This window comes from Cololabis saira, chromosome 6, assembly GCF_033807715.1.
Source record: "Cololabis saira isolate AMF1-May2022 chromosome 6, fColSai1.1, whole genome shotgun sequence".
Taxonomy (NCBI): Eukaryota; Metazoa; Chordata; class Actinopteri; order Beloniformes; family Belonidae; genus Cololabis; species Cololabis saira.
Genome location: NC_084592.1, coordinates 27,064,750 through 27,079,043, shown reverse-complemented (window position 1 = coordinate 27,079,043; position 14,294 = coordinate 27,064,750). Strand labels below are relative to the sequence as shown.

At 39.4% G+C, this 14,294-nt stretch overlaps 1 protein-coding gene across 2 annotated transcripts in view; it reads right to left on the bottom strand.

The window, feature by feature from the left end:
* tns1b (tensin 1b) overlaps positions 1–14,294 on the bottom strand; it is a 202,965-nt gene that overhangs the window by 170,923 nt on the left and 17,748 nt on the right. Inside the window, exon 1 of one of the 2 annotated variants that reach the window (XM_061723874.1) lies at positions 3,551–3,639. The exons of the other annotated variant lie outside the window; for it this stretch is intronic. Within the exon in view, the coding sequence (XP_061579858.1) occupies positions 3,551–3,565 (15 nt within the window). The 5' untranslated portion in view covers positions 3,566–3,639. Of the gene's footprint in view, positions 1–3,550; positions 3,640–14,294 lie in introns of those variants that run through there. 2 annotated transcript variants of the gene reach the window in all.

The window sequence follows — 14,294 nt, the reverse complement described above, 5'->3', positions numbered from 1 at the left end:
TTCCTCCAAAAGCCAGATGAAACATGGACTCATCTGACTAGAACCCACCTGCACACCATCCTCCTCTCCACCTAGGAGGAGCTCGTGTCCAGAGTTGATAATTAGCTTCCCACTTATTAATACAGTTTTGAAAAGTGAACGAAGCAGCAACATGTCTTGTGTTTTCCAAGGACTTCCTGAGCTCATGTGACTGTATTCATCATAGTAACATGATGCATGTACAGCATTTAGGCACTGAGATAACTATACACTTTAGATGTTGAAAAAACATAACTTATAATTTTTTACCTGATCGGTGACACCAACTGCTCTGATGATGTAGAATCTTCCAGAATAAAGAGAATTGTTTACTCCAACATCTCCATCTTCCATAGACCTTCCTTCTAAAAGTTTAAATTTGCTTAAATTTACAGCAAACAATGAACGTGGTCAGTGAAGACACCACTTAAAATCAGTTCCTTTGTACTTCTGTTAGAAATTGGATTTCAACACGCTAAAAAAAAATGACCTTTAATAGAGCGCAAAATAAAAGAGTTGTTTTGTAAAGAGAAGGGCAACTGATAAAAAAGGCAGACAACAGAGGAACAAGACTGAGCGTGCGATACGGCAGGCCTCACATCCCTGAAGGAGCATTCAGTTACCTTTTCTGGCACTCTGCAGTTTCTTTGTGAAACTTCTAAGAACTTGGGAAATAACATTTACATCCTTGCAGGCTCTCAAACCCCAAACTGACCAGACACGTGCAGTTTTACCTACAACAAGTCAGAATTACTCAAGGAAAACTGCTTTTAACCGTTTCACTTGTAAATACATGATAGCCTGAGGGAAGTTTTGAAAACATTGTACTGTTCACAAAAACTACAAAAGATAAAGCTTGTTGCTATAAGAACGGGTTGGTAGTGAAGGTTTTGTGTCAGCAGTTCTCCGTGTAGCACTACTACAGATGATTACACAATTTTGGCGAAAGAACCGACTAGCATAGAAGGTTCACTGACAATGAAATGTTTACTTCCTGCTTCTCAGCAGCGCAGACAATAGACTGCTTTGGCAACGTCAGGTCTGCTGCCCGGTCGAGAAAATCAGTCAAGATGTTTGGGAGTTAAGGGTCATTGTTCTTCAGAGAATAAGAGGGGAAATGGCCAGTCATGGTTTTAATGGGGGGTTGACAGAAATGTTTGGCCTCAGCTGGTGGCATCCACTCACCAGTTTCATTTGTCTTTTTTTCCACCAAGATGCATCTGATTTCTTTTACAATCAATATAAAACAAAAGTAAGAATTCTGCTGGGACTCTAAATTAGTGTCCATCCTGGAATTGGAAATTGAGGCAGTGGGAGTGACAGCCTCCTCGTCAAGCTCAAAGTGCAAATCCATGCTGCACTGCAGCTTACTGCAGAGTCTAACTAAGCTATATGTCCATTAGATCCTGTCTGAATGACATCATGCAGATATTAACACCATGTATGCTATGATGCTGCGAGTGTATTTCAAGAATCTTTAGCTCATTACTGCAGTAAGACAAGATACAATAACATTAAATTGAAGATAATTAATGGATGTAATTACAATCTGGATGGGACACCCATTTGTCTGAGTTTAGACTTCAGGTTTCCGACCCCGACAAAGTGGCTGGTATTAATGCCGCCATTGCCAGCTGTCCCTCCCACCATTGATCTCAGACATTTTTGGATTCAGAGCCTGGCAAATGTAGGCACGTGGCAGAAAGCCACGAGGAATTAAATGAAAGCTCATTTCATCTTCTGACATGACAATGATACTCTTGCTCTATCTTAAGGCAGCAAATGGAAACAGTTGGCGAATTCATCCGTGGATCGGTGAAATAATGGTGAGACTTTCCGTTTCATGAAGAGCTATGATCTTTATGCAGACGAAGGCGCAGAGAACAATACCGATTTAAATCTTAAGCCTGATACAGCTCAATCCGCTCTTACAGTATTTATTTTATTAAAGAAAAAGGTTTATGTGCTTAGTGTCCCCCTAAAATGCATAACTTGTTATTGTATGGTGAGTGTGATACAAAACATTACAGTTATATACCAAATAGAAAAAGGATCCCCCTTCTTAAACCTTGTAAAGTATATGAAACCGTTGGGAATCTTATTCAAAATCTGCAGATTATTTCAGATTTGTTTTAAGGGCTAACAAATCAAAGGCAATGAAAAAAATACTTTCAATCAAGATTCACCGACGCCACTGAGCTTGAAAAAAAGAAATTATATTGTGCAGAAACACTAAGGCTAGTTTTACCAGCTATGCAATCACATGTCATGCACAAAGCAACACAGTGACCATTTCAACTTTTAACAGTTACATTTTTAATTTGGCTCAAACGTGAACTGCCTACAAGCTGCCAGCCGCCTTACCAAAGCCCAGACATCGCACAAGAGGGCAGGATGCATCAGAGACTAATGAAAGGGCCATCAAGGTCCAATACGGTGCTAATTATGACATATGTCAACCAGTCAGCAGTCATAAAAAAGTAAAAATGTCAGCAAAATGAAATAAGTAATCAGAAAGTTACAAGTAAGGTTATGACAAAACAGCATGCTTAATAAAGTGTATTTAATTTTTTTTTTTTAAATATTAAATGGGCACCAAACTGCAGGCAAACCAAGGAACAGAACACAAATGAGCCTAATTAAAGCCCCAGGTCTTACAGATTTACTGGTATAATCAACATAAACATCTCCCACTTTTGTTAAATATACATTCAATAAAACCAATTCAGTTAAAGGTTGCCATTTTCACCATAACATATTCCAAATGTCCATTCAAACCAAGTTCATAAATGTAAATGTCGCCGCTGACGGGTAGAAAGCCTCATGTTTTCACATAAAATACCTGCTCTGACTGAAGAGTGCAACATTAAAGCAAGTTCATTAGCAGTGAGTTAAACATTCGTTGGCGGTCACCTTCAGTCACAATGATGTCATTGACCACTCTTACAGTCCTTGATCTGCAGCTCATTTAATGCTCCGTCTCTATCGGCTAACGGTGTCCCCGTCTGATTTACCCCGACACACCTACGTGCTTGTTGACTGATCGAGTAGTTCTCAGGAACCGTTCAGCACCAACACTGCAGCAAAGTCATTTACTTTTTCCTGAACATTACAGCTCTGTATTGGACCTTCTGATTATTTAAATAGGCAAATCATGTGTGAAATGTAACATCTGTATTGATGCAATTTAATAACAGTAACAATCCAGAGTTTAGATATTTGTCTCCTCAAGTTCTGCCTTATCCAAATCTAAGGCCTCGTTTTAGCTTCAGCTCTTCAGGTTTATACGAGATTTTGATTCAGCAAATTGATTTAAAGCAGAATTAAGACTTGAAAATGAAGTTATCGATCAATTCTTACCATCACTCATTTTCACTCATTAACAGGAAATACATCCAAGAATTAATCTCAAATATGTTGTCCTTGGGAAAAGTTTGAAGAAAGTTTTAACATCTTGGAGCTGACTGACCATGACCAGGAGTGAATCCTTGACCACCCACAGTTGAAAATGACATGTTGAAGCAGAACTTACCAGCCAGAGGGACATTGCACAGTTTTCTTCCGAGTACACCTGGAGCAGTAATTCCCTTTCACATATCCACAGCTTTGCTGAATACTGAACTCTCTTTTCTGGGATTAACAAGACTGGGAAAACTGTCCCTAAAATTTGGATGCACTCCCAAAAGAGAGCCTTGCAGTCTGGCCCTTATCCTGACATACTTCCTGAGCTGCATTGTTAGTGAGGAGAGAGGAAACACATGCACACCATGGAAAGCCAATGTCAGGAGATCATAACATGGAAAGTGAGAATACCAGGGGCAGTTGTTTGTCCTCTGCAAAAGTTTTACTTGATGTACCTGACATGGCCAGCGTTTAGACTGAAAACAGACAACAAACTGCAGCCTCTCAACTGCTTCTGTCTTTCTGCAGAAGGAGCTTTGCTACATTCTTCCACGATACAACAGCCAACGCTCAAGTCAACACGTTTCCATTACCCCTAGGTTTGTGCAAAACCCAGATATTGCAAAGAAAAACCTGTGAAGGAAACCCCCGTCATTCTAAAATTGCTGCATTACATCAGGGCGTTGTCTTTGGATAATCATTTGAATGATCATCCGCTGCCTTCTTCCTTTGTTGACTATTTTCGGAACTGCGGTAGAAGCAGTTAAAATTATTTGTCAAAAACTAAATGTTTTCGCCCATCTTCTTCCCTGCATATTGCATAGTCATATACTGTATATGATGTATGAGTGTTTGTGTGAATGGGTCAATGAGAAAGGTATAGAAGAACCCAGATGAGGTTAAAAAATAAGTAAATGTAAGTGATGACCATTTATACAACGGCAAATTAGGGGCCTTTGTGGGAATTAATAATACTGATTCAAAACCTAGAAGTTCTTACTTTAAAAGTCAAGATTTCTAGGTTAATAGATTAAGAAATTCTGACTCTAAAAAGAGAAACATTTTGTGAGAAAATCCTTTCAAATCACAAATGAGTTTATATTTACAAAAACTTCACATTTTTACCACAGGAAAAGAATTAAATAAATAAAAAATCCCAAGAGTGAAAACAGTGTCTGAGGTGTAATTTGAACTTCAATTTTTCATCGAGGGTGTGTTCATGTTTTTTGGACACTTCAAGCAGAACTCATCAACAAGCGGGCATGTCTTTTAAAAAGTGGGGTCAGGGTTCCAATTCTGGGATGGAATACATTTTAGGAGCAGTTGTAAGTTGATAGGATAGCTTTTATTTATAAATGTACTCACTGTCAAAATATCCTCCCTACAACTTTCAAAGATTACTTCCAGACTAACTCTCAAGTTCATGATTATAATACTAGACAATCTGACAATATTCATCCTCCCTTCAGCCGTACCACGCTTAGCCAGTTCTCCATTAAAGTCAGAGGTTCTTTATTATGGAACTCACACATAACTATTGCTAACTCCTCATCTTCTCTCTGCAATTTCAAACGTAGATTGAGGGCCAGCCTCTTAAATAAACCCTTTTCACACGATCTCTAAGATGTAGCTTTGTGTGCATGCTTTGGGAGTATGCGTATGCGCACGCACCCACACACGCACATTGCCATCATTTATTTGTAAATTTGATGGTGTATTTGTATGTATTTAGCTATTTATTTACATTTCTTTTTTTTTCTTTTTTTTCTCTACTGCTTTTGTAAAGTTGGATTACCTTGTTTACTTATTATTTGTATTTATCTCTGGTGAGAATCTTTCATAAGCCCACCTTGGGTTTCTTTTTTCTCACCTGCACTGCACTAATTATTGTATTGCCACTATTTTTTTGTATTCTTTTTAATATGTGCAAATAAACTAAACTAAAACTAAACCAGGTAGATGGAAGCAAACCATGAATACATGTCATTTTTAAAAGTATGCCAACTCTCAGTGCAGTCTCCACCTTACCCTCCGTGTCTGTCAATGACATAGTGAGCTGCAGATTCACAGCTCCACTTCACTGACACCAACCTCACTGACTTGTAAAAGCAGCGAGGCGCTTGCACAGACGTTAGAAAACCTTGGGCTGTCCGGTAAACTGAAATACGGATAAGCTATCCCTAAAATGGTCAAAACACAACTGTTAATGACTGGATGTGATGGTTCTCTGTCCACTTTAAATCTGATGGAGACATTAAAGGCTGTTAAAGTAAATCAGTGAATCTTTTGTATTTTTTGTGTATAAAGATGCAAAAGTAACTGCTTGTAGGACAATGGTCTGGCAGCATTTCAATAAACTATCCCAAAAGTTTCAAACCGTATTCAAAGAAACGGTTAAATAACAAATAATAATGGTCAGCGCTTTTCAAAAATAGATGACTATTAAGAGATTTACTTGCTGAATCGATTAAAGTGGAATATTTCCATGATTTCAGATTTTTCAAAACTGTTTTAATGAATTCTTATTTTAGACATCAAGTTAAAAAAAGGGGATGTACAAGGAGTTGCAATATTTTTATGTAATACAACTTTGGTAAATTACTACTTATTTATTATTATTAAAGCAAAACTTAAACAGGACACTTTATTCATTCTAAAAGCAACAGTTTTTAGGAAGGACTGATCAGCTTCTGCTTTGTACGAACGATTTTATTTTTGTTTCCATAATATCTTGGTAGAAACATGTATTTGTTTGTGAGGACTCTCAACCAGTTTCCAGCTTCATGTAGATTGCTTCCACAGCTGTCCCGGACAGAGACGCTCCTGCCAGGTTGGGTGTTTTTGCAGTTCCTCTAGATGACTTTCATACACTGGATCCAACCATTTACGGCTTGATTTCCAAAGTTGTAATTGAAAATGTTAAAATGGTTCACAAAGTTTTGTTTATTGTAACTTCGGAAGAAGACGGAGTGCACCCTACAATTCACAGAAATTCAACCAGTCACTTAAAAGCCTCCAGAAATTTGACCAATCAGAAAACACTCAAGGCAATCATCCCTTGTTTTCTAGTACGCTCAATTACTCATATTTGTCTTTATCGCTCTAATGTAATTACAAACAGTTTGGCATCCGATAATAACGTAGAGGTACTTTATCTTGATAAGATAAAACTGGCTGAGAATGTGTGTATAGTTTGTATTGCTTATTGACTTTGGAGCAGAAAACCTTTCCAGGTATCTGAAGCAACAAAGTGCACAGTAGCTGTCAAGGTGATGAGGGCTCCCCTCTGCAACCCACTCCCTTCTTCAGAGAGTAGCTCCCCACTAAACAGACCTTTGTCTTTGTTGTCAAACTCTTTATGGAAAGCACATCAGACCTCACAGACTCATCACCATTTATCTGTGAATCAGAGGCGGTGGGGGGGTTAAAAACCAGAGCATGCAGACAGAAAAGAAACAGGAATTGCATGGGACATTAACAACCTTTTGGTTTGCTTTTCAAACCCAAACATGACTATTACATGGTTTTGAAGAACAAAAGAATATTTACTTTGCTGTAGTGGTCTCCCCTAAGTGGTCTCAGAGGATTTCGGCACACACCAAGATCTTGGACACATAATACCACACATCATACGCTACCCAATTATTAAAAACCACATATTGCATTCAGAATAAAACCATTAGACCATTCCCTTGAAGTGCTCTCATTTATGTGTTAACATACTTTAACATGCATGGACAAACCCATTAATAAAACCAGTTGTCAAAAAAGATACATTGCTTTGTAAAAACCTAGTGAATGCAACAAATAAGGAAAAATAACTCCCACAGATGCTGGCTACTAAAACCAAGCTAAGAATGTGTTTCTGTCCATGCACGTTTAAGTAGATGGAGAGGGATTCTAGCCGTGTCTGTATTGTAAACAATGTGAAGCCTCAAACTGAAACCATATAGGATCCATTCTTCCTAAAGCCTCTCCAAAGCCCCCTCAGACAGATCAAAGTCTGCATTGTGTGCTTAGGTTTTAACATGGGGGGGTTACTCTCCGGCCGATTGTTATTGCTCCTCAAAGTGCTAAGCCATTAGTGAGGCCTGCGTGAACACTGCTGCGAAGGGAGTGTCTGACATGTGTGAGTAGTCCTGCCTGCCATGTGTGACAGGGATAAGGCCCAAGCAAGTGCTGCGCTGCAGCCTCACACTTGACATTTCTAATTAAACTAGGGAAATAGTCCAAATAATGAAGTTAGTCCATGGTTTATGACACATGACTTTTTTAAGGGTACTGGACAAAATAAAAAAATACATAAAGTAAAACAAGTGTTAAGCTTTATGTGTTAAACCTTATTGTGGAAAGTCCACACGTTTAAGTGTTTGTGGAAAAGTTAGGGAGCCCCATGGTTAGAGGTTAAAGCCGTTGGCCACATTGTAAACAAAAACAGATGATCCCTAATAGAACTGTTTTCACATGTGTTACCACTGAAACATTACAACATTATAGGAAGATCCAACTACTTACTTGTGAGTGCATGAAGCCTAAACATCCCATATGTGAGAGGAATGACGTAATGTTGCCTGCGGTATTGCACTCGCAGGTTTTTGTTATACTAAAACAAAATTATAATCCTTAACATTTGTGGCTCATGTGGAAGGAATCTTTGGAGAGCATATCTAAATAAGCATGTTACGTTTTCTTTTCTGGGATTAACAAGACAAGGTGACACAATTTCCTGAGGTCTTAATGAAGTATCTGTGATATTTTGGCCAGAGTATCATATGGAAAAAGCATCACTGCTCTGTTTTTAACCATGTTTTTACAACTCAACAGCTGGTAGAGTGGAGTGAGCCACTCGACTCGACTCCAACCTCCTCTTCAGCAGGGTGCTCCTCTTTTAAGGTTCCATAGCGTACCACCTCCACACAAGCAGAAATATGGTTAAATATTACAATCAATAACCTTCAAAGCATATTAAAGCACGTGACAGCATGCAACACTTACTGACACTTGACACAAACCAAAAAGCCTTGATGCCAATTCAACTGTGAGATAATATCCCTTGCTAGTAGTTCAGCTGACAATCTCAGGAGTTTGACAGTTTTGCTATGAGTCGTTCATAGAACCGGTCCGGCACAATGCAACAAGGTACCACCGAGGGGAAGTCTGGCGTAACATGATTGTCATCTGGCTTTTCATAGAATTGTCAAATGACATCACTTCATCTTCACATGTACACTTCAAACATTGGGCTTCATGATTGGCCCTTCTGTTTTTCTTTCTTTAAAAGGGACAATGAGTTTATTAACAAAATGGACTACTAAACGCTACTTCGGTATTTTCGGTTTCGCTATTCACGCCGTCACTGATATAGCACAAATAAAACGCAACAGATCGTCACAAGCTAAAGCAGTGCCGATTGGTTGTATCAGGGCTGGACCCAAATATTCTGCTAATCAAATATTTCAATTTGGGTTCAATTTATTTATGTGTTCCACTGGCATACATTGTCTATGTAGCAAGGTTCTGATGTGCCCTCCTCAGCAGGTCTCAAATATATTAATAACTTGCCCACTCTCCCATGCTCCTTTCGGTCTAAGGGCAAACCACACCCATTTGGTAACATGCGTGTGGACCTCATCGCGTATGCCGACAGCACTGGTTCTGCAGCACTGCTGAGAGACGGCCCTTTCAGAACCCTAGAGCGTAACCTGTAATTTTGAAAAATTCCAAGTTTTCACCCATTAATTTCGATTTATTACCCTGGCTGGCCATACCAATTATTTTACCTCTTCAATACAAAGAATTAGTCTGCTTTCTTTGGCTTTGATTTCCAGGAGGCAGTGCCGATGGGAAATGGAGAAACTTCCTCTGAACCCCATCAGTTAGCAATATAACCAACCAGTACCAAAGGATATGACGGCCGCCATCTCGGTCGTCTTAAATAGCGGCTTGGATGCTCATAAAGCACATCCCCACACTGTAGTGACTGGTTCAGTACATTTTGTACTGATGGAAATGGGTACAGAATGTACCGGACCCATGTATGACCTGGCCAGCCACATCTATACATTCCCTTTCTTTTTGATGTAATCCTTTTAATTCCCAGAAAGCTTTTCGATTTTAGAACTTTACAATCCTAGTATTGGTTTAATCTATTCAGTGTTCAGAGGCAAGTTTTTGTTGTTGTGACTGAACTTAGATTTAAGTTTGCACCTTTAAATGAAGATTAAAATAGTTGAAAGTACAGCGATGCATAAATGTGCACATGTATTTGTCTGTGTGTGGCAGCCAGGACACCCCGCCTGTCAGCTTCAGCCATATGCACCCTCCAAACACAGAGCCGCATTTCTTTGCAGGACCCACTGTAACCCATAGCGATCGCGAGCCTGCGTGGCAGCCAGGAATTATGCAAATGTGAATTACGCTCGACTGGCCACAAGACTGTGCGCATCCGTCCTATGGCTTCACGTTTCACCCAAAACTTTATTGGTGCCAGTGGCCTTTTGTCTTCTTTAATTGAATTAACTTCTCAGAAAAGGTCCTTTTTGCAGGGGAGCTGGGTTACATTACACAGCCGTCACAGCGGCATGGAAGCTGTTAACAGTGTTTACATTGGAATCCTTCAATGCTTCAGGTAAAAAGGGAATCTCTTCGGATACATTTTATAACTTAGGAGCATGTTTTTTTTTTGGTTTGTTTTTTTTTTTTAGGAGGGACATGACACATTAATATGTTATATAACAGATGAGCAAATACAAGACCACCACGCTCTGACTCATTCACCGTGTCCATTCTGCCTTTCATTGTCACGGTTGGGCCCTGTGGGAAAATTCCCAACCATAAACATTGACATCTTACTCTCTCTATTACATCAGTTACTTTTAACACCTGTACATTGAAAATAAGAACTTAAACACCCTTAAAAACTTTGCCAGTCAGCTTGTTTGACTTAATGCCACATTAGATATTTTCTGCACAAGTTTAAATAATCAGTGGTTATTATTCGGTACCTAATTGTTTTAGTAAAGTAGATGTGTCTCAAATGGAGATGTATTTCTGTGCATCAATCATAAATGAGCATTATTAAGCAAATCAAATCTCTTAAATCCCCAGTCTTGATGCAGTAAATGTACTTTAACAGTGTGACATATTAATTAACCTTTTAAACTAATGGGAACGCTTGTGGAGTTACAGTAAATCATAGTTCACTGTAAAGGAAAAAGCAAATGGCAACGTCCCCATCTGCTGGTTAGAAAAAAAGCACAGTTTCAATCCTGGGCCCTTGCCACATGTTTGAAACCATGAAAAGTTGATAAACAAAAATCATGGTGGTTATTTTGGCTACGGGGCAGCGTCTGAAAGGAGGAATGTAATCCATGTTTACTGGTCGTCTTTCCTTCCCTTTTTATTTCAGCTGGAGGCAAAATGGCAGAAACCCATCCAGACTCCAAGAAAACAGGGTTACGTGGTTTTCTCCAGAAAATAAAACTTCTGTGGCAGTTCAAATGTTTGGCCAGGCTGACATAAAAATAGCACAAACAAGCTTGGACCACCTTTATATGTGGAGTTGTGGGCTTGAATGGACTTGTAACAAAGCAAACCCTCAGTCATGGCTGGAGAGCAGCTTGTTTTTGTTGTACATGTTGCAATAGAGGCATATCAAAACCTGACGATCTACAAAACAGATTATTTTGATTGAGAAAAAATGTATTTCCCAATTGTCAGTGATGGCTGCCTGCTTGCTCGCGGATGCTGCCTGTGTTCTCTCTCTAACTCTGATCCGTTTATCCTTGAGGCCGTTAAGCTCTCTCAATAGGACTCTGTTGGACCCCTAATTTTTCTGATGAATTACTTTAAACCCCTCAATAATCTCTGATGTCTCTTCAGCTTTGTATATCAATTCATCACTTCTGACACTAGGGTTGTAACAGATCACTTACCTCACAGTTCGGATCATATCATGGTTCATCAGCAATCAATCCGATTATTTTTCGGATAAAGTTTAAAAGAAGGAAATGCAAAACATTTTTGCTTTCCGTTTTCCAAAAAGAAGTAAAAACACGAAAAGCAAGGAACAACAGATCAAAAGTCTGAATAATATTATAACAAAATGCTCTTTTAAAAGCACAAAAGAGCCCCCGCATTGAACCGAGGTGGAGACATAACCATAACCTCTGCAGTACCATTTGTTTCTCTCTTTTTCAGTCCGAGAGATGGATTTGCGTCTCACCTGGCATGCTTCAGCTTGGGGATCATCAGTGATGCGTTTACAACTCATCCCGACGCGTCACAAGGAGACCCGAAGACGTTACTAAGGACTACTGAGTCTATATCTCATTTAACAACCTTGCTGTAACATTTAGAAAGTGAAAAATGTTTCATGCAAGTAAAAATAACAAAATAATACAATCTCAGTACTTCACAAAAAAACGTCCTAAACTCCCATCAGGTGAATCCCATTATATAGAGGATTTAGTAGTTACCAGAAAATCACATCAGGATGCCTAGTTAAGAGGAAAAATGTGTTTCTATTCAGACTTTTTTTCCTTGCAAATTAACCAATTAAAACAATTTCAAGTCATTTTAGAGGGCAAATGTTTTTTTGTTTTTTTTTTACCCCCGATTTTTTCCCATTTTTATCACCCAGTGCTCCTACCTAAGTGACAGTCCTGGGCATTCCTCCCCTCTACCAACCCCGGGAGGTCCTGCACTGAGCTCAAGTCTCCTTCTTAACCTGAGGAGTGAACCGGCCGCTTCTTTTCACCAGACAGGATGGGGTTTCTCTGGCCGGACGTAGCGTGGAAAGATCACGTTATTCCGGCCAGATCCTCCCCACCCCATCTGGCGCCCCGGCTGGCCAGAGGGGGCATGTATAGCCCAGGACTGTTGCATGTTTTTGTGAGGGTAGCTCACACTAGCTACCCCAGGGAACACGGGGTCTTCAGTTCTCTTCAGTGTAAATGAGGACTCTGAGCCTCCTTCTTCCCATTAAACACTGATGTGCCTAGCACTAATCTCTGGGTCTAAATTTAAGAATGCACAAGTGTGAAAGGCTTGGCCGCATTAAAGCTCAACAGTAATGTAAGACAATTGTGCCAAATGACAAAGAAATCTCAGGAATGTGCCACAAAAGTAAAATCACTGTGCGAGGAATGTAATTCAGTGAAAGGAGTTGTGGAGAAAAAGCAGTCATTAACCGGTTCTGTCTCATCTAAACAGTTTAAAATGTACTTTATCAAACTAAACACTATTTAATTTATTTTGTTATCTCTGGAAGGGGGGGGGGGGGCGGTAATCTTTCTGGAAAAGATGAAAACTGGCAGTGAAAGAGTTTAAGAAAACTCTATTTACCTATTACACCTTATGTAATGTGGTTCTGCCCCCAAGACTTTAACCTAATTTACAATCCAAAATAAAGAAGTATCCTCGTGAACAAATAAAGAGCAGTTAAGGTTTACAGTTATACTTTACACTTCGGTGTCACTTTCCACATCTTACAAAGATGTGACTGTCCACTTCAACAATACTTTATCTCATTATGCAACCACGAGCTGATCTACTTATCCCACGTCAACAAGTACTATATTACTTGCATACCCAAAGAAATATTAGCTTCTGGTAAAAGCTGATACTTGGACCCTATGAACACAATAGACTGATGTGGAGGCATTCAGGCTATTTGCAGTTATGCCACAAAGCTGCCAAGGCAGAGGCGTCCACGAGGCAAAGAGGCAGCAAGATTGTGTTCTCAGAACTGCTGTGACTGCTGTAATGTCAAATGAAGTGGGATTAAAAGAGTTAAACCCCGCAATTTAGGTAATCCAATATCTCATTCGTGCTGTCTGGGAAAGTAAATGTAGCACCAAAGAAATTTGGTCTGCAGTAACGCTAAAGGCTTTTAGGCTTTCGTACCAAATTGTTGCTTGATTTTGATGATTGTTTTCTTCACAATAATTACATGTATCCTGGTCTCTGTTCCACTTCGACATAAAAGAGACCAACTTTGCTCCACCGAGACAAATCTAATTTAGCCCGTATTATCTAGCTGTCATTAGATTAGTATAGGTGCGTGCAGTTATGCGTGAATTAGCATTCCCATTCCAAAATCAGCGATTACTCCCTCCAATCATTCTCTTAAAATTTTAACAGGAAGACAGGTGTTTTTAATACAGTTTAATGTTAAATAAAAGTCTTCTTTCTGTTGAAAAAGACGCATAAATAAGACTTTTTAGACAAATTTAGAGGGAACCTTTACAGAATAACAATCTTCAGCTACGTAACTAAAGCCTCATATTGCAGTGTAAGTCTACGTAAAACAAGGTTGATGAGATTAATCTCTAACACTTTCTGGAGGTTAATGTTTTGTTTTTTTTCAAAAGAATCTGTTCTTGGTTCTGAGGTGTATTCAAATTTAAAAACTTGCCAGAAATCCAAGTAAACTGGAGTTTCAGAGAAACCCAAGTATACATGCGCGAGAAGACTTATTGTGTGAGGTGCGTTTGACTCCATGACACTAGGTGGTGTCACACGCACATTCGCATTCTTCCGGTACAATTAGTAAACAAGCACGAAGGAGGACAACAACATGCAAAAAAATGGAAGCTAAAGATGCAGCAGCTCTGTGAATTTTGTACATACTAAGCCTGATCATGTTGCAGGTAAGATGCACGCAAATTCTCCCTCTCCTTCTTCTTCTGTTACCGTGTTGTTGTGATACCGTGACTGTTAATATTCCCGCTCCCGCAGTTTAGGTTGCGTATACATGCCGGAATAACTTGAATTAGGATCGCATTATCTGGCACTAATAGCTCGATCTCAAGAGCATAAGTTTGGTTCGACTACAGCCCGGCTCAGGTGTACAAGTGGCTTTTAAAAATTCT